Source organism: Eumetopias jubatus, unplaced genomic scaffold (genome assembly GCF_037043125.1).
Source record: "Eumetopias jubatus isolate StellerSeaLion01/CBP00866 unplaced genomic scaffold, mEumJub1_p1.0 scaffold_12, whole genome shotgun sequence".
NCBI lineage: Eukaryota > Metazoa > Chordata > Mammalia > Carnivora > Otariidae > Eumetopias > Eumetopias jubatus.
Window position 1 is genome coordinate 706,338 of NW_028274818.1, and position 19,283 is coordinate 725,620.

Genomic DNA, 19,283 nt, shown 5'->3' on the forward strand with positions numbered 1-19,283 from the left:
TATATGGAAGATAATAAATATTTGTTGAATGGAATTGGAACTATAGACGCTAAAAATTTGTAAAAATCTTGTACTAAAGATGTCACCCATGAACCAATGCACATTTAAAAAGCTCCATCAGTATTTAAAAAACAGACATTCTATTCATAAAATCATTCAGATTCAATAAGAAAAGGTTCCTCTCACATTTTTTAAATCAAAGATCACACAACCCTCTGGCTACAGCCTTAACTGAATAGAGAAGCAAGTATTTACTAACCTCTAAATCATAATAGCAGAACAGTAACTAATAACTAGAAAGACAGGCTTCCCTAAAAATTAACCAAATCAACCTTTTCTGTGTCTGTAACCGAAGCTACAACAGTGAACTTCTCATTGATGGATCTGGATCCATCCTGGGCGCCGCCGGCAAACCCAGAGCACAGAGGCCGCTCACCGGGGGCTCACAGAACACCATTCTCGTGGGGTTTTATTTTTTTCACAGTAAGTAAATTGGCAATCGAAGTTTACAACAAACCATGAAGCTAACGATACTACTAATGTTAATTTACTATTGGAAGCAGTAGTAGTTGGAGAAACCTCAGTCTTTTAAGACAGTTTTGTACAGTGAGAACTGGTCTACTCTGCACGAGACAGACTGCAGGTTTGAGACCCAGTTCAGGCACTCAGCTCCGAGGGGTAGAGATATGTATATTTAAAATTTACTCCAAAAATACAGAGCAAATCTAATTGGGGGACACAAATTAAAAATTGCTCCCTAACAGCTGAAATGCTCAAAGGTGAAACGAAAGACATCAGAAGTTCTGAATAATTATCCAATAAGAAAACAGTTGTTGAGCTTTGCAAATTTTTCAGATTTTTAAAAAATCAGAAATGAAATCGTTATTTTATTCTACAATTCAGAATTATAATGATGCCGATGCTTAATTTATATTGCCAATTCTTAAATCAGGGGCATCTTCCTTCCTGTTCATGTTTATATTAAAGATGATGAAAAAGTCCACGGAGATTGAGAAAACAAACTTTCTTAGAAGGCTGACTGACAAAATCCTCTCGTCAGAGTCGTTAATTTCCATGGACTCCAGAGCTGAACCAGGACACTTTCTCCAAGTCATCCATTTCCACTCTTCATCCTTTTCCCGGGGGGGGGGGGGTGGTGTCCAGGGTACACGTTCTTCTGGGCCACACACGATCATTTCTCATTGCCTCACATGAAAGCCAATTGCATTTCCGTTGGTTTGTTTAGAGACCAGGTATTCCAGGTAATACCTAGCGCATTTTTGGTAAACCTCAATATTCCTGGACTCCTGACTTACCTTTCCCGAGAGTCACCCCCAGACAGAACACCTACTCCGGAGAGTGGAGGCAGAGGGTAAAGTATGATTTCTTATTGTAGAAAAGCAACAGGACAGTAACCAAGTGTCGCGGAATGGACGTCAGGCCAAAGAGTTTGCCTCCTAGATGGAGACTCCCACTTCCTCCTGATTACCGTGGGGCAGTCCGGCCCTGTCCCCGGTGCTGGTCGGGGGCAGACGCCTGCTCAGGAGGAGGGGCCCAGCCAGGGCTCTTGCTGGCTGGACCTTAGTGCCCCTTGCTGTGCACGGGGTAGAGTAAGGTCATGTGTTCTGCCCCCTTGAAGGGCAACTTCTCATTGGAGTAATAGTGTACCACCTCGGGGATGCTGTCGAAGACTGCACTTGTCTGATTGAGCGTGTACTTGTTGTCTTTGGTCTGGGCCACTATGATATGGACACACCCTTGACTCGTCCTGAAACAAAACGAGATTGAGGAGGACACGTGAATGAGGGAGCAGGGATCCCCAACCCCCCAAGAGCAATGCCAGCCAGAGTCACCGGCAGGCAGGTTCTCACCCACCCCTGGAATATGGCTACACACTCGAACAGAAAGGCACTCTGGGGGCCCCCGGGGGGGCTCAGTCGCTAAGTGTCTGCCTTCGGCTCAGGTCATGAGCTCAGGGTCCTGGGATCGAGCCCCGCATCGGGCTCCCTGCTCTCCAGGGGGCTGTCAGAGGCTTTGAGGCCCTTGGTGGGTCATCCTTGGGTTGTTTGTCCTTAAAACACACAAGTCATCAGGTACTGGACCAAGAAGACACACACACACACACACACACACACACAGCCCAATCTCTCCCGTCTCCCAAATCACCAACTAGAGCTTATGCCCAAGTGTGAGACCACTAGGGTGAGGTTTAAACTCACCCTCCTCGTCATGGGACGAGGACATATATACGGTTTCCTCTTTCTTTCCTCCCCAAAGAATATAATAATAATAATAATAATAAAAATAGTAATAAAACCCCGTTTCCTCCTCTTCCTCCCTTCCCACCCTCAAACTGGAAACACTGTTCCTGGTTGTGCATAACGACAGCTGGTACCGAAGGCTCAAGAGCTAATCCACAAGCCCCCTTTCAGGAACACGGCGCAGCTATTCCTGGGATTGTGTATCTGGTGGCCAGTCCCACTTTCCAAGCCATGTTGCTCAAACACCCCCAGCCTCTCTTCCCTCCAGTCTGATTGTTTCAGCTGCAGGGGCTCAGCTTCCTCAGGAAGGAAATGCTGTTAGGGCTCTGACAATGATCCTCCAACACAGTACCGCTGAACCCGCAGAGCAGCGAGAATTTCCATGACACAAGCTCCACCAGGCCCACCGCGCACACACATGAATGTTCTGGTACAATCAGGCAGGGAGCAACAAGTCAGCGTCTCCTCCTTCCCCAGAAGAAACTGGTGTCAAAGTTGCAGGTGGCATTTGGACATCAAGGGATCTGATTTATTAAAGTCCCAAACACTGGGGAATAAAAGAACCACCCAATTGTCCCGTTGGAAATTCTCCTTTTTGTCAGGGATTATTTCTCTGCTGGGCCTCGTGGAGGGCCTACGTTAGGTCAGGCAATGGACGGCACACGCTGCGTCACGCGTGACGAGGGAGGCCCTCACCATCTTGGGAGACCTGGGGGCATCGACCTAGTACCGACCCTGCGTTCGGATCAGAGCATTTCACATGCTGTGGTCCGAGCAAATGCCCCCTATTTTCTGGCAATCGTATCCTGCGAACCACCTTCAGATTAGATCTTTCCTGAGCAGTCCTCTGCCCGTGACTGGAAGGGCCGGCGCCGCCCAGGGGAGCCCACACAGCTCTGGTACTCACTTTAGTGCGATAGAGTACTTGCTGTTCCCCGACTCGCTGTTTCGAACCAGATAACCAGCTTCTCTGCAGGGCTGCAGTCGGCTCTCGGCCTCCGCGCGGGTGATGGCACCGTGATACCAGCTGTAAAGGGTGGGGGCACCCACATCAAAACACAGATCAGACGGGGCCTCACTCCAAAATGCATTCTCTTTAATACACTTCTCTCGGAAGGTCAGTAGCCTGATCTAGACCCTGCTTCATGCTCAGAAGAGACGAGATACAGATTTGGGTAATCCGGGGTCACGAAATCCATCAGTCATAGACAGGGGGTTAACAGGGCTAAGGGTCAGTCGCTACAGGAGAATGAAATGTAAAGTCAGGCTCTTGGGATGCAGTGCACTTTCTATTCTGCACAAATGCAATGGGCTTTGAAAATAGGTCTTCATTCATCAGCCCCACCCAGATGAGAATTCAGGAACAAAAATAATCCCGTGAAATGGGTGAGCCTCCCTCCCCCCATCAGCAGGCTCCTAGCCGTTGTTCGTTCTTCGAGGACGAGACTCACGGCTGCTTCCCCAGCGGCAGGCCCGGGTCCACCTTCTCCCCCTCGCTGTGGTCCGCGACGGCCGGCTTCGAGATCTTCTGCGTCCGGCTCTTCTGCCGTTGGTGCTGCTTCACCGCATCCTCCTTGAGGGAAGGCCGGTCAGAGCCTTCAAACTGAACTGGAAAGAAGCCTCGTCTAACACAGAGCTCACGGGGCAACCCGTGTGGGCTTCAGACGCAAACCTCCTTGCCCCCTTCACGATGGCTAAAACGCCTGCAAATACCCGGCTGGCGGGTCGCACCTCGAGGGTCCCCGACGGCCACTGTCCAGGGAGACGCTCTCCTGTCCAATAGTTTCAGAAGGTGAGGGGGGTCTCGAGGGCACATTTACCGTGCACTTCCAAACACTCTGAGTTTTGGTGTATTTAGAATAAAAGATGCAAGAGCGTTTTCATTCTATGAAACCAAACAAGCAGTTTTTACTATGAAATAATGAAACAGACATGCACTTGGAAACAGAAGCTACTGAGCGGCAGGCGCTACAGCATCTGGGCTGGACGGAACAGACGTCCCAGAGCCACACGCGGCTCGGCGTCCGGAGAGCAGGCGCCAACAGAGGGCTGGGAAGACAGGACTAAGCCAAACCAAAATGGACTCAAATGTTCTCTGTCACGTACCTCACCCTCTGCACCCACCCTTGATGTGGCCTGCACTGCTCATCACCAACTTGGCTTTACTGGTGGAGGGAAAACACATCCCTGGCTTTTTTAAATTGAAGGAGAAGAAGATTCTGTGCTCAGCCGGGCAGAAAAACTGTGCCCTGGGGGAAGCGGAAGCAGGAACACCTTTCCCACCCACTGCCCCTCCTGTTACTCTACACACGCACACCTAAGGAAGGGGTTCCCGGGGGGGGGGGGGCGGCTACTGACAGAGAAACAAGCCAACAAAGAGCGCTGCACCAGGCCTCCCAGGCCCCTCTGGCTATGATGCGCCGGACCCCAAACCGCCACCGGAGAGGTAAGAATTTCAACAGGCCCAGGAGTAGCACCGAGTTGGGTTAGTGGAAGCTGATCCCGGCCTGATCACTGGAGTGGCTGGGAGGCACGGCGGTGACCAGACTGGGATTTCTGAGCGGTGCAATCTCAGGGCCTCAGCCTGGGCTCCACGCACACGGGGTCCTCACCCGACAGCGCCCGGGCAATCTGCTCCTTCTTCCACTCCCACGGCTGCTCGTACTCGGCCGCCGGCCGCTCGTCCTCCGCAGGCAGCCGCGCCCTCCGGTCGGGGGCCCCGTCCACGGGCTCGTAGGGCGTGTCGTACAGCTGGGGGGGCTTCCCCAGGAGGTCCCTGGAGCTGCGTCTCTTGGCCGCAGCCTCCGTCTTCGTGCTGTTCTCTCCCGGCTCACAGGGGCTGTCGAGCAACTGAAGAGCCTTCACCAGCGGGTCCTTCGAGCCTCGGCGTCGGATTTCTGAAAGACACGCCAGAGACAGAACCCTGACAGAAACATGCCATGGAAGCGCCTAACGAACCGGGTCGGACTTCCTGCTGGCCGGCTGAAGGGGCGCCGCACGGATGCCGGTTTGCCTGCGGGCCCGGCGAGCAGCGAGCACCTGAAGACACGTCCCACACTTGGTGGGAAGCCACGTGGCCGCGGGCAACCTGCTCCCCAGTCTTGGGCACCCCCTCTGCCTGCAGCGTGGTTCACCTGCAGTTTCAACACCTTGTTGGAAGGCTGAGACCCCCGTCTGCTCACAGGCGTAGACGGACTGTTCACTGTCTCCCCAGCACCGGGCCACACAGAGGGAAGAAATCCGGATGCCGGACAGAGTTCTGGACTCCGAGGCAGTTTCCAAATAGAGGAAGCCAGACACATTCACAAATAATCCTGCAGGCATAAATGACAACAGCGAACACCCTCGATGGCGCACCCTGTGATCTTCACAACTGCCCTACAAGGCGGTACCAGTATTTCCCTAATTTTACAGAAGGGAAGGCTGAGGCACAAAGCCGAAGGAAGCCGTCCTCACCCAAACGTGGCAGAGCCTGGATGTAAGAGCAGGAAGCTGGACTCTTCAGGGCTGCACTTGGACGGACTCCAAGTGGAAGAGAAATGGAAGATGGGTTCACTCTGATAGAGAAGGTCACTTCCAGGGGAGGAAGCTGCGTGAGCGCAGATACGGACGGGGGACCACAGAGGGCTTGTTCCCATGAGGGGGAAGTGAGAGGTGAGTTCAAAGGACACAGGCCAGGAGAGGAGATGGGGTGGGAGGCTGCAGAGTGGGCACGCCGGGCTCCAAACGCACACGTGTGAAAGGAAGGGTACACAGTTCACACTGCTCTGCATGCGATACGTCGGACGTTCTTCAACAGGTCATATCGATTACAGTCGCGTTTCCCTGGAAGTTGGGGTGCAAAACCCAACCCGCAGCCACAGTGGGAAGGAGCGGGAGCGCTGGCACCGACCAGCTCGCCGTCCAGAGGCCTTGGCAGGGGGCGTGCTGTGGTTCGTCTAAGTGCCCACCGGGAAGCCTTCAGTTTCCACCCCCTCCCCCGACACCATCAAGAACCTTCTAAGCACCAGCACCTCAGGGCGCCACTCAAGCCCGCGGGCTCTCCACGGTCCCCTCACACAGCCTGGGCGGCTCGCACGGCCTGGGACACCGGCCATGACTGGACCACCTTCCTCCTCCGATTCTTCTCTTCACACCACCCCCTCAAAACCCACTTCCTAACTCCGCCCAGATGGGACTGCTGGTGTCCTCTGCACCTGCCGTCACGCCCCGTGTCCTGGGGACCCCCGCCCGCATCTCCTCTTCTCTCCGGCCCACCCCCCTGCCACGGCCACATGTTCCGCCGCTCTGGGCCTGCCCTGCTCCCGGCGCACAGGCTGTCGATGTGTCTGCATTTCCAGAGCGGTGGAGACTGCCGGGCAGGGACCATCATGTCTTACCTTCAGGGGATACACAGTTGTGCTAAGACCGACTGGGCGGCCGGTGGGGGAGGGAGGGAGGAGCCCCCGGCTGTGCGGATGTGGGGCTCCGAGAGATGAAGGTCACGGGTGCACACCACAGAGCTACCCACAAATAAATGCAGGCTGTTAGTCTGTGAAATTGAAAGCAACCAGTGGAGAAAAGGAGGGGGTCGAAGGCAGAGCGGGGCAGCTTCAGCCCGGGGCGGGCGGAGGTGCCGGCAAGGTGAGCAGGGGAGGGACTCTAGGGAGGAGTTACTGACTTCTGCCATGAGAAGGGGCAACAGATGAAACATTCACGGGAAAGTGGGAAAATCAGGACACTAAATTCAAAAGGGCGACACCGGTTTCAGGATTAGGTTCTAATCCTGGATGGGGCCCTGACCATAGCCGGCTCCGACCCTACACCAGGCGTGAACAGTGTCGGAGGCACCCGATGCCCGGCCCCCTCGATTTAGCTGCTCTGGGGCACGGGGCTCTCACGGGAAGCAAAGTCTGAGAAGCACTTGCACGTGCCCTGGTCCCCGGGGCCCCTGTCTGAGCTCCTCCAGCCCTCCACAGCCATCCTGTCATTGCTAGCTCTGGGGCAAGGAGAGGGGTTCCCCCTGGGTCTGAACCCGCCCCATCGAGGTGTGGGAGCTCCCGCCCCCAGGCCAGGACGGTGCCTGGGGCTGTGTGAGGCCCTGCAGGGTGCTTGGGGCAGGAGGCTGCCTGTCAGTCCACACCTCTCGACTTTCAATCCTACGCCTCCTTTACATTATTCTAGACGAAGTTACGGGCAACGAGAAACACGCTCTGCTCCTGGTTCAATAAGATAGGGCTGGAATCTCTTAACAAGAACGTTTGTGTAGCGCTAAGAAAAAGGAAAGAGAAAACACAAAAGAATTCAAAGGGTGAACTTAGAAACTGTACGTTTCTGATCAAAACGGTTTGGACGGCCTGGCGCAGGCGGGGGTCACCTTTCCCACGGTCCTCGCCTCAACTCCGTCCCAGCTGATGGAAACCAAGAGTGGATTCCAACCTTAAGACACAGAAGTCCTGCCCACAAGGAAATAACGTGTGTTGGAATGGTGTACGACATTCTTACCACGCGTGTGTTCGCGTGAGGTGAGGGCCTGCCCTCCTGGTGCTTGGGATGGTCTGCGCCCGCGGCGGCGCTCGGGGAAAGCCCGGGGAGCACGCGGCCAGCAGCGCTCCTCCCCAGGATGGCCCTGGGATTGGCGGGATCTGCAGAGCATCATCACCTCTAAAACAACGTTTAATTAGGGGAAACCAGGGCTTGAGCGCGGGCCTCTGCGCCTCCGAGGGAGCAGCCTCCCCACCAGCACCTGGCTGCCCCCAGCCTGCGGCGCCATAGAAACAGAAACAAACGCGGAGCTGCGGGCCGACCTTCCTGGGGGAGAACAGCCCCTGACGTGCAGGCCTGGCTCCGGGAGGAAACGGGCCGAGGAGGAGGAAACGGCCAGAGGAAGCTACGCCCCAGCTCTGCCGATAGAGGCCATTTACCACGGCGACAACAGAATGCCGGCAGGCAGATAAACACCGCCCGCCAGGCCCACCCGGCCCCGAGCGCGCGCGTCGGAGCCCGTCCTTCACTAAGCTGACTGGCTCGGCAATCACGGTTCCTCCACGCTCGTCTGGAATTCTCTTTGAAAACACAATTCTCTCTGGAGTATCTAAATAATGGCGACACGCACGGGACACGCGTGCACCAGGCGTGTTACCCCAGCATCTCCGTGAAGCCGTGTAGTGCAGTGAGGAGTACGTGATCCCATTTTCACAGGTGAATAAACCGAGGCCATGTGCGGTCAGGGGAATCGCTTACTGCCTCGATGCCCCAGAGTTCACGCGGCATGCGAACCGTGTTTCTGTGAGCACCTTTCCCATCCATCTCACAACGCTTGCTAAACGGTAAACTTGCAGACTCGTAGGCTGTTTTTGCCTCAGAATCAGAAAAGGGCTGTTTCTAGTCATATCTTTTATTCCTACTCTCACTTTTGATTTAAAATGACAAATAGGGGCACCTGGATGGCTCTGTCGGTTAAGCATCCAACTCCTGATTTCTGGCTCAGGTGGTATCTTGGCTCAGGTGATCTCAGGGTCGCAGGATCGAGCCCTGTGTTGGGCTCCAAGCTCAGCGGGGAGCTGCTTGAGATTCTCTCTCCCTCTGCCCCTCCCCCAGCTCTCTCTGAAAAATAAATAAAATGACTTGAATATTTTCTTATCAAAGAAATCTAAATATCTGAACAAAAGCAGATATAATTCAGGAGCCCTGAAATTTAAGTTTTACAAGGAAAGTATAGACACAACAGATAAATCAAAAAGTCTTCTATATTTTTTTCCATAGTGGATTTTTCAAATGGACACCCCAACACTGAGGTTCTCCTTTAGATTTGACTATTTGAACAAGCCAACAAAATCATTTGTAGGCAAAAATAAAACTGAAAACCACCCGAGACAGGATACGGGCGAGTAAAAGTGGACGCGGAAGGCCCCAGTGCCTCTGCCGTCCATGCGGACATGGCGTGGAATGGGTCCAAACTTCGGCCCCCTCACTGCGGGCCAGGCACTTCTAACATCCCTACACAGGGCTGCAGGGTCTAGGCAGGCGGCTGGTAAGCCTGGCGCCGACTTACAGGATACCAGCTTTGGAAGCAGCTTTCCTACTGAGTGATGCGGTCTCGGGACCGCTGAAGACCCTTCCTGTGGAGCTCCTGAGGCTAAATTAGGGAGACCGTTTCTGCTAATGGTTTAGCTAAAATGTTCCTGCTCCTTTAGCAGAACAGAGAGGTTTACACTAATACTGCCTTGTATTCATAATCCTGTATCTTTTTATGAACCATCCTTTGGGTAAATCTAAGGGAGAATTTATAAACTTATAAATTCTTAGCTTTCAAAGTTAAGAGCAAAGTTTTGGGGGGATCCAGGGAGCCTGGGTCCCACACTGACTGGGCCATGGGAGAGTCATAAATGCTTTTCTGCTTCTTCCTCTGTTCCTCACACAGATGGTGACTCTTAACCTGACTTCACGGCACTCGCTGCACTTTTCAAGGACATATTTTCTTGTTTGTTGCTGTTAGGTCTGTTTGCCTCTTGGGTTGTAAGGTCGGTCCATGAGGACACGGGTCACGTGGGTCTTGTTTCCTGGATGCCCAGAGCCCAGCACAGGGCCTGCTACATGGTCAATAAACACCTAAGAAGCATTTGCTGGATGTTATAAAAGAACATCGCGAACAGTGTTGAATCAGGTGGGCTTCCCCCCACCGAGTGGGGACCAGCGAGGCCGGGCAGGGGCTGGTGTTCACTAGCGCCTCTCCACCTCCTGAGAAATGCCGAAACTAAAGAAAAATCCCTAATGTTTTCAAGAAATAAACATCTCTTAAATGGGACATGACCACCAAGCATACAAGGAACAAACTGAACAAAAAATGTAGAAGGTTTAAAAAAAACAAAAACAAAACAAAAAAACCCCAGCAGCAAATCTTTTATTTCCAGCTTCCGATCAACTCACTTCCTGTTATTCTGTCCAGCTGTGGGCACGCGGGGAGAACTAGAGGTGTATTCTCCACACTGATCAAGAAGGTGCTTTTTGATATAGGTTCTAAGAGACTTTAAAATTCGTGGATTTTCTTAAGACACAATAAGCTGGCAATTTTTTAAAAGTTAGTAACTTAAATGTTTAATAAGTTTGAATTTATTCCCCAATTGAATACATTAATCTTATATTCCTAAACAAATGTATTCACATAAACTGTAAATGGAGACTGGCACTTAATAAATGCTCCAATATTAAAACCATTATCATTACATTTATCTCATGTTGGACAAGTCTGATTTTTCCTGGTGGGTCTGGGTGGAAAGATGCCTTATATAAAGTGCTTTTGCATCCATCGTTTCAAATGTGTCCACCCAATCTGGAGTGGGGAGATCTTGGTTCTACTTTCTGCTGTCTCTTAAAACGTCTAGGAGCACAGGCAGTTCAGAATCTCTCTGATTTTGTACCAAGGGGAGAGGACTGAAGTCCATGAGCACACGGAGTCTTGTGCGGATTATGTGGGGTGGGGGGAAGCAGGGCATTTCTTCCCTGTTATCAATGTGGCCCTACAAATAAACAGCTGGGATAGTGTAGATAAATTACTTATTCCAGTCAACGAGAAAGAGAATAAAAACCAAAGGACAAAAGAAAGATAAGTCAAAATTATCTTTTTTTTTTTTAAAGAATATCTTTTTTTTAAAGAATATCTTTTCCCTCAATTTTATGTAAAAGTAAATCTTCTCCCCTACTCCTTTCAAGCCTCTGGTATTTTTTTTTTTAAAGTTCTGACTAAGTTCATTTTCACTTCCTTTCATTCACAGATTTCATTAGAGGTCACAGTCCAGTGACCTTCAGGGTCATGGCCTGGCCAGGGTACGCCCTCCCCCGTGCGCGGCCTTATCTCTGGAAGCAGGACACGGCGCCCCTTTCCTGCGATAGCTCATTTTCATTCTGAAGCCTGTCCCGACCCCTCCAGGATGCCGAGTCCCCTGTGCTCACCTCCTCTGAGACCAGCCTGCGGGTCCTACGCCTGAGAGTTTTTCAGTCTGTTTCCAAACAGGGGAGACAGTCTGGAACGTGTGGCCAATGAGGCCTTCCCCAGGCATGAAACACTCAGACAAGGGTGCCATGGGTCAGCGCTCAGAAATGCATTTTTTCATTATGGATTAAAGAACATTTAAAAAATTGGGTGAACAAACTATTTACTCCAAATTTCACAAATAAATTTAAATAACTTAGTTCATGTTATTTTGAAGTATCATTTACACGAACTTAAGAGAATTATGAATAAAAGGGAAAAGTTTGACACTAACAATGAGAGGGTGATTGCTTTGCTGAAGCTAGAACCGTGCCAACTTGAAAGGTCACAAGATCAGTTGACTTTGGTTTTAGGAGGTCTGCGTGGCATGGCTTGGCTCACACCAGGGATTAGTCATTAATTCTTTTGCTCCAGTATTGTAGAGCTAGCTTGTTCAGAAGTCAATTTTCCACCGTAACACAGAGGATCATGTCACGTGCGCATCTTCTTTTTTTTTTTTTAAAGATTTTATTTATTTATTTGAGAGAGAGAGAATGAGAGATAGCACGAGAGGGAAGAGGGTCAGAGGGAGAAGCAGACTCCCCGCCGAGCAGGGAGCCCGATGCGGGACTCGATCCAGGGACTCCAGGATCATGACCTGAGCCGAAGGCAGTCGCTTAACCAACGGAGCCACCCAGATGCCCACGTGCGCATCTTCTAACAACATGAAATCCCCTTGGTACAGATTTACAACCCCTATTACGGACGTAAGAGATTTCAAAGCAACCAAGAAATGCATATAAACAATCTCCACCCTGAAGGTCACGTTCTAAAGCAGGTCTGCAAACTCACAAGTGTCATTTTGCACAGAATTAGGAAAACTTTAAAGATCCTGCAAATTCTAACACCGAAGGATACAAAACCAGAAAGGAAGGTCACTAGATATTTTGACCTTACTCTTGGGTCTGATTTCTGTTTCTTCCAGTCAGCAAGGTCTGAATAGGCCGAGTCATCGCTCTGCCCCACATACGCGGGGCAGTACCTGTCCCCGCCAGTGCGTGAGACTCCGCCCCCGGGCGTCCCAGTCACACACCTGTTATCATTTGCTGCGCGTCGTAGGGCTCCATGTAGCCATCATTCTCTCCTGCTCTCTCTGCATCCCTTTGACCTTTCGTCCTTTTGGCATCATAAGGGTCAGCATAGTCTTCTAAAATGATGACCTTAAAAGAACCAGAGAGGAGACCTGCCAGGGTTATCACACAGCCGGATGGCCATGGTATCAAAATGGCTACTAACAATCTGCAGACTCAAAAGAAGTCAGGATCTCCACAACCACCTTTGCATGGTGTTCGCACGGGATCATGTCATTATCCATTGTTAATCCGGTGGACAAACATCTGATTTATCTTGGTGGTCTAACTGACTGGCAACAATTCACTCAGAGTCCTCTCCACATGCCTGCTCTCTCCCCAAGCAGTAACGCCTTTGAGGGGGGCAGTGTGGCAGGGGTGGGTGGTGGGGAGTGGAGGGTGGTGGTCATTGTATGGCAGAATGAAATGAACAGGTCTAGCACCTTCCCTGGAATGTTGGTCCTCTTAGTGCCAACCTGGTGGGCAATACAGACCCAAGTCAGTTGGTCCCCCAGTGCCTACTGAGCGTCCACCAGCACTGGCGAGACACCGTGAGGGAATCAACCTAAGACCAAAGCTGCTTCTGGTCCTCAAGGGATCTGCAACCCCTCCAAAGGGAAAGGCTTCATAAGAAGTCTAAGACAGCACTAAATAGCACTGGGGGAGCTCTAGGTGCCATAATTCACAGGCAGACAGATCCTCCCAGGCTACAGTCAGAGTTTTGGTCAGTATTTGCGGCAGAAAGCATTGAATCTTCCAAGGAGCCCGGAAAGGTGGTGTGTGTGATCGGTTCTACTCTGCAGCTGCTGGGTGACAATGCGGGTTCGGGAGCTGAGCTTGACAGGCTCTTCTCAGGGGGGAACAGTTTTGTGGGAACTGAAGCACATACTTGCCCAAGAGCAGTGTGTCTCGACAATAAACAGCTGTGGGATAGTATAAACTAGGTACTCCAGCTGAAGAGGAAGACAGGAGTAAGAACCAAAAGTCAGAGAGTGTTAATCAGAATTACGGGAGGAAGCCCCAGGTCCTGCTACAGTCTGACTACGCTCTCCAAAGGGTTCCCGGAGAAGCAGAGAAGCATCAGCCGAGCCAGTAGGGAAAATTCAGATGAACAGGGAGACATGCGGGGGGGAGCCTGCCTGGGAGGAGACGGCCTAAGAAATGGTGGACATCCAGAAGTGAGGCCACTGCAGAGCACCCCCAGCTCCATTCTTCTCACTGCCCCCAACGTGTGCCCCCCGCCGGGGCTACCAATGAGTGCCCCCCACGTGTGCAGGGACAGAGAGGAACGAGGGGTGCGGCACTCAGCCCTTGGCTGCGAGGTGCTTAGATCTGCTTAGATGGAGTCAGTTAGGGAGACCATGGGCTGATTCTGGGCGAGTTGGGCCCTTGCTCATCTCTCCACCTCCCCCTACCCCGGGGCCGACACAGCACAGGCACCCTGTCGGTATTTGTGGGAAGAACGAGTGGAGGATGAACAGACGGTCCCAGTGCAGACACACATGGTAGGTGCTGCGGGCTCCTGACTACACCCAGGGAGGCAGTGTGTTCAGAGCCTGAGCAAGAGAAAGCTGAAGTTCCCACGACAGGAGGTGACAGCCTGGGCTGGGGTCTGGAAGCTCCGTCTCAGCTCCTCTCTCCCTTTTTTCACCCAGAAGAGCGAGTTTAAAAAACAAGCAATCAGGGGCGCCTGGGTGGCTCAGTCGTTAAGCGTCTGCCTTCGGTTCAGGTCATGATCCCGGGGTCCTGGGATCGAGCCCCGCATCGGGCTCCCTGCTCCGCGGGGAAGCCTGCTTCTCCCTCTCCCACTCCCCCTGCTTGTGTTCCCTCTCTCGCTGTGTCTCTCTCTGCCAAATAAATAAATAAAATCTTTAAAAAATAAAATAGAATAAAATAAACCAAGCAAACAAAACCCAGCTTATCTCTGTAAGGATGGAGTGGGTCTCCTCACAGGGTCACGCTCCTTTTCTTAGCTGCCTCGCACTGGACGGCACCCAGAAAACCTCTGGGGTGTAAGAGGCAGGAAACACCTTCTCTCCTGATCTGTGATTTCCTCAAGGGCACTTCCTTGTCCCATTCTGTACCCTCTGCAGCCCTTGGAGCCCTGGGCGGTTTCTCCTTGGGCTACTGCCCAACAGACGTTCCCGGACCAGATCGGAGGGGCTGGGACAGCCATGAGGGGGCACCTGCCCAGGCAGTGGTGCTTGAACTCCCACCCTAGCGGAGGAGGGGCTGGGTCCCACCCGGTCCCTGAGGCTCTGAAATCCATACTTTTCCTTCTGCTCAAGAAGCATAAATGTATACACAGATCTGGCTTGGCAATCCCCCTGGATTTCAAAATTAAGATAAACCGCATTTACAAGGAGGTCAAATTTAACAAAGCAGGAATGACTCATTCAAACTCTTCTAAACGGCTAACAAAATTAAATGCATAGTACGTTTCCGAAAAGTTCCCCATCCTTAGAATGAAGATTTTTCAAGATGAAAAAAACCCCAAAAACAAAAAAACAAATGTAATGACGTGAAATGGTCCCTTAATTGTCACCAGACGTTGGAGGGACGCACACCCCCACCTTCCCTGATGCATAAAGCAGCCTCGGGCTGAGCAGGTGCACTATGCTCCCTTCTCCGTCCCGCTTTGGACAGGCGGCCCAGGGAGGCTGCACCTTACCGTGTCCGGCGGCTTCACCGTCTTGCCCTTGTCCAGCTCGGGGCCCAGCGAGGCAGGGGAGGAGGACGCGGAGCTCGACGACGAGGAGCTGCTCGTGCTGCTGGTGCTGGTGCTGGTCTTCCCGTTCTTCTCCTGAGTGTCCACCTTGATGAGCCTGCTGATGTAGGTGCTGCAGCCCGCGCTCCTCGCCACGCCCCGGTGCGGCTCGTCCTCGGCGGCCCGCGAGTTCTTGCGGCCCTTGCCAGCGGCGGCCTGGATCAGGCCCTGCAGGCTGTCCCGGGGCGGCCGGCTGTCCCTGGGGGCGCCGACGCCGGCCCTGCCGCTCCCCAGCTCAGCCGCCGAGTTCTTGCGGCCCTTGCCCGGGGCCGGCCCGGCGCCGCCCGCCTCCGAGTTCTTGCGCAGTCGGCCGCCGCCGCCACCGGGCCGGGCGCGCTCGGACGCCGTCTTCAGGTTCAGCGGGAACTCCTTAAACCACCGGGCCGCCATGGGGGGGGGGCCGCGGGGCAGGCGGGCGAGGGGCGCGGCGCACACGCGGAGGGGCGCCAGGGGCCGCGGCCGCCTCATTCCCCGGGGCAGATTCGCGTCCCCGGCCGGCAGGCGCGCAGCCCGGCGGGGTGGGGCCCGGGGCCGGGCTCTGCGGGGCGGCGGGCGCGGGGCGTCCTGCTCTTCCCCCCGAAGCCGGACAGCCCTGCCCACCCTCGCCGGGGAGACACGGGACGGCGCCGCGACGGACCGGGGACCGACTGCGGGCCGCCCACCCTGGGCGCGCCCCTCCCTCGGCGGCTGGCGCCTCCCGCCCAGATCCGCCGGGGTCGGCGCCTCCGCCCGGGGCGCGGGGGGTGGGGGGGGGCGGAGAGGAGCCGCCGCTGCACGTGCCGGCCCGGGGTCCCCGCGGTCGCACAGACTCCCGCACCCTCGCCGAGCGCCCCGGTGCTTCGCCACGAGCCTGGCGCGCCGCGTCCGTTCACTGCGCTCGCCGCAGACAGCCGGACCGGGGGTGGGGGCTACGGAGAGGGGGCGCTCCCGGGCTCCCGTGCCGCCCCCCTCCTTTCCGGCTCCGCCCCGCCCGCCCGCAGGCCGCGAGGAGGCGGAGCGCACAGCCCCGGCGCGGAGGCTCTGCGTGCGGGCGGCTGGTGGACTCGCCCGGCCCGGGGCCGGTCCGGCGCGGCGGTTCCAGTCCCCAGGCTGCGGGGCGAGGGGTGGCGAGACCCGGGCGCTGGGAGGCCGCTGTGGAAGCCGCACCCCCATTTCCACTCCGGGGTGGTAGGGCGCGCGGTTATCCCCGGGGCAGTCGCTTGCTTGCGTCAGGTGCGTCTGCAAAAGTTTTGGTGGGGATGGTGGGTGGGAGTGGGCAGCAGAGACTTAATCTCTGCAGAACTGGGGGCACTTTTCCTTGGAAGAGGCCGCTGCAATGCCCCTCCCGTTGCGAAGCCATTACACATTTTTTTTTTTTTTTTTTTTTTTTTGCTTAAAAAATCTAAACGCGCTGCGGAGGCTCATGCACTAAGTCCTAAATCCTCACACATGAGCCTTGGGGACGGGTCGATCCTGGCCACCCGTCAGCTTCATCTGTGTGAGCGGTGCTCTGTGGGATGGGGTGGCGAAAGAAAGCTTGCTTACAGCCGTTCCTGGAAATGTATCTTGACTTTCTTAGAAGACCTTTACTGAGATATAATTTACGCACCATAAAATTCACCTTTTAAAAATTCAATGGTATTTAGTATACTTACGGTTCAGCCATTACAATCTAATTTTGGAACATTTCCACCACCCCAGAAAGAAACCTTGTGCTCATTAACAATTACCTCCGTCGGTTGCGCCTAATCTAGTTTCTGTCTCTACAGCTTTGTCTAATTCTAGATTTTTCATATAAGTGGAACCATTGGGTCTGTGGCCTTTTGTGTCTGGCTTCTTTTCCTTAGCATCATGTTTGTTTGTTTGTTTTTAAGATTTTATTCATTTGAGAGAGAGAGAAAATGACAGCACAGAGCAGAAGGGAGAGGGGAGCCTGACCCAGGGCTGAACCCCAGGACCCCGGGACCGTGACCTGAGCCAAAGGCAGACGCTTAACTGACTGAGCCACCAGGCGCCCCAGCATCATGTTTTTGACATGAATCCATGTGGTAGCATTTATCAGTACTTCGGTTCCTCTGTGTTACCAGTTGCTGCTGCCCTGTTTATATACAATATCTGAGTTATCCATTCATCCATCAGTTGATGAACGTTGGGGTTGTTTCCACTTTTGGCTCCTGTGAGCAGTGTTGTTGTCAACATTTGTGAACAAGTCTTTGTGTGGACATAGGTTTTAATTTATCTTGAGTAGACACCCAGCAGTGGAAGAATTCTTTGTTTAACTTTTTGAGAAACTCCCAAACTGTTAAAGGGGCTGCAACATTTACATTCCTACCAACAATGTGGAGGTTTCCATTTCTCTGTATCCTGGACACTTACTTTACCTGTTTCTTTAGTTACAGCCCTCTCAGCGGGTTTGACTAGTATCCTTATGGCCTTGACTTGCATTTCCTGATGGCTGAAGAGGTTGAGGGTCTTCATGTGTTTTTTTGGCTATTTGTGTATCTTTGGAGAAATGTCTATCAGATTGTCTGCCCACTTTTTAAAAATTTTTTTTAATTAATTTTTTAAAGATTTATTTGAGAGAGTGCGCACATGCGCAGAAGAGGGGAGGGGGTACAGGGAGAGGGAGACAGTGTTTTGTTTTTTTTTTTAAAGATTTTATTTATTTATTTGACAGAGAGAGACACAGCGAGAGCGGGAACACAAGCAGGGGGAGCGGGAGAGGGAGAAGCAGGCTTCCCGCGGAGCAGGGAGCCCGATGCGGGACTCGATCCCAGGACCCTGGGATCATGACCTGAGCCGAAGGCAGACGCTTAACGACTGAGCCACCCAGGCGCCCGACAGTGGTTTTTTTTACATTTAATTTAATTTTTTAAGATTTCATTTATTTATTTGAGAGAGAGCACAAATGGGGGGGAGGGGGAGAGGGAGAGGGAGAAGCAGACCCTCCGCTGAGGAGGGAGCCCGACTCCATCTCAGGACTCTGGGATCGTGACCTGAGCCCAAGGCAGACGCTTTAACGGCCTGAGCCTCCTGGGTGCCCCAGAGGGAGACAGTCTTAAGCAGACTGGACACCGAACTGAGATCCCCACCCGAGGCTCCCACGACCCTGAGATCATGACCTGAGCCAAAATCAACCAAGAGCTGGGTGCTTAACTGACTGTGCCACCCAGGAGCCCCATTTGCCCACTTTTTAAATGCTTTATTGTCTTCTTGTTGTTGAGTTAATGAGTTCTTTGTATATTCTTTGTCTTTTTGGAAACACAAATAGGATACTACTCCAGACCAAGCAATAGAATGGAAGCTCATAACTTTGAGGTTCTATGGTCTAGATTCAAACACAGGATTGTCCATTACTGAGCAGAGATGGCGTGACTTTGGACACATTGCCGGGTCTTCATCTCGGAGCTCCAAGGCTTCACCTGCACTGTGAGTAGTATTGCCTAGCTCTTAGGGTTTCCATGAGGATTAAATGAGACCGTGAGAATTCACAGCTTAGCGAAGCCCCAGCAGACCCTTAAAGGCATCTTTGAAAGACTTAGGGTGGGCCTTTGCTTGGGAATGTGGGTGCCAGCCCTGTTCTAGCCCACAGATTTTCCAGGGATTACTAGGAAATTGGTCCTCATGCTGCAGCCCCGATTCTGCTTGTGAACCTCTCTATTCATCCATACCCCTGTCTTCCGATCACCTTAATGACTTGTAGGTCTGTTTCCGTGTGGTTGCCGCTAAGCACTCACTTCCTCCCACAGCTGGGAACGATTTAGAGGAATTACCACTTTCTTTCAAAATTTAATGTTTTAATTTATGTTTCTCCTAAAATAAAAAAAATCCCTTTAAAATGACTTTGACAGCCTTCTTCTCTGTAGGAAAAGAACCAAGTATTTAGAGTCACAGACCTGTTACCTCAGTCTCTTTTATTTTTTATTATTTTTTTAAAAAGATTTTATTTATTTGACAGAGAGCGACACAGCGAGAGAGGGAACACAAGCAGGGGGAGTGGGAGAGGGAGAAGCAGGCTTCCCGCCGAGCAGGGAGCCCGATGCGGGGCTGGATCCCAGGACCCGGGGATCATGACCTGAGCTGAAGGCAGACGCTTAACGACTGAGCCCCCCAGGCGCCCCCTCAGTCTCTTTTATAATCAGAACCAAGTCATGTGATGTCCTTGAGGTTTGCCTTCTCTATCTGTCAAATGGGGA

The 19,283-nt window shown here is 52.8% G+C and overlaps 2 protein-coding genes across 2 annotated transcripts in view; one reads left to right on the forward strand and one right to left on the reverse strand.

Annotated features, from left to right (window-relative positions):
* The window catches only part of IL6R (interleukin 6 receptor), a 50,945-nt gene extending 50,439 nt beyond the window's left edge, over positions 1-506 (forward strand). Inside the window, exon 10 of the mRNA XM_088016799.1 lies at positions 356-506. Coding sequence (XP_087872925.1) covers positions 356-491 — 136 coding nt within the window. The 3' untranslated portion in view covers positions 492-506. The remainder of the gene's footprint in view (positions 1-355) is intronic.
* SHE (Src homology 2 domain containing E) lies at positions 11-15,498 on the reverse strand. The gene is made up of 6 exons (XM_028090355.2): positions 15,013-15,498; positions 12,305-12,431; positions 4,874-5,158; positions 3,713-3,869; positions 3,169-3,288; positions 11-1,768 (listed from the first exon to the last, which is right to left on the reverse strand). Exons 1-6 carry the CDS (start codon positions 15,496-15,498, stop codon positions 1,582-1,584), a joined length of 1,362 nt encoding a protein of 453 aa, XP_027946156.1. The 3' UTR covers positions 11-1,581.
* Between the last annotated feature and the right edge of the window lie 3,785 nt (positions 15,499-19,283).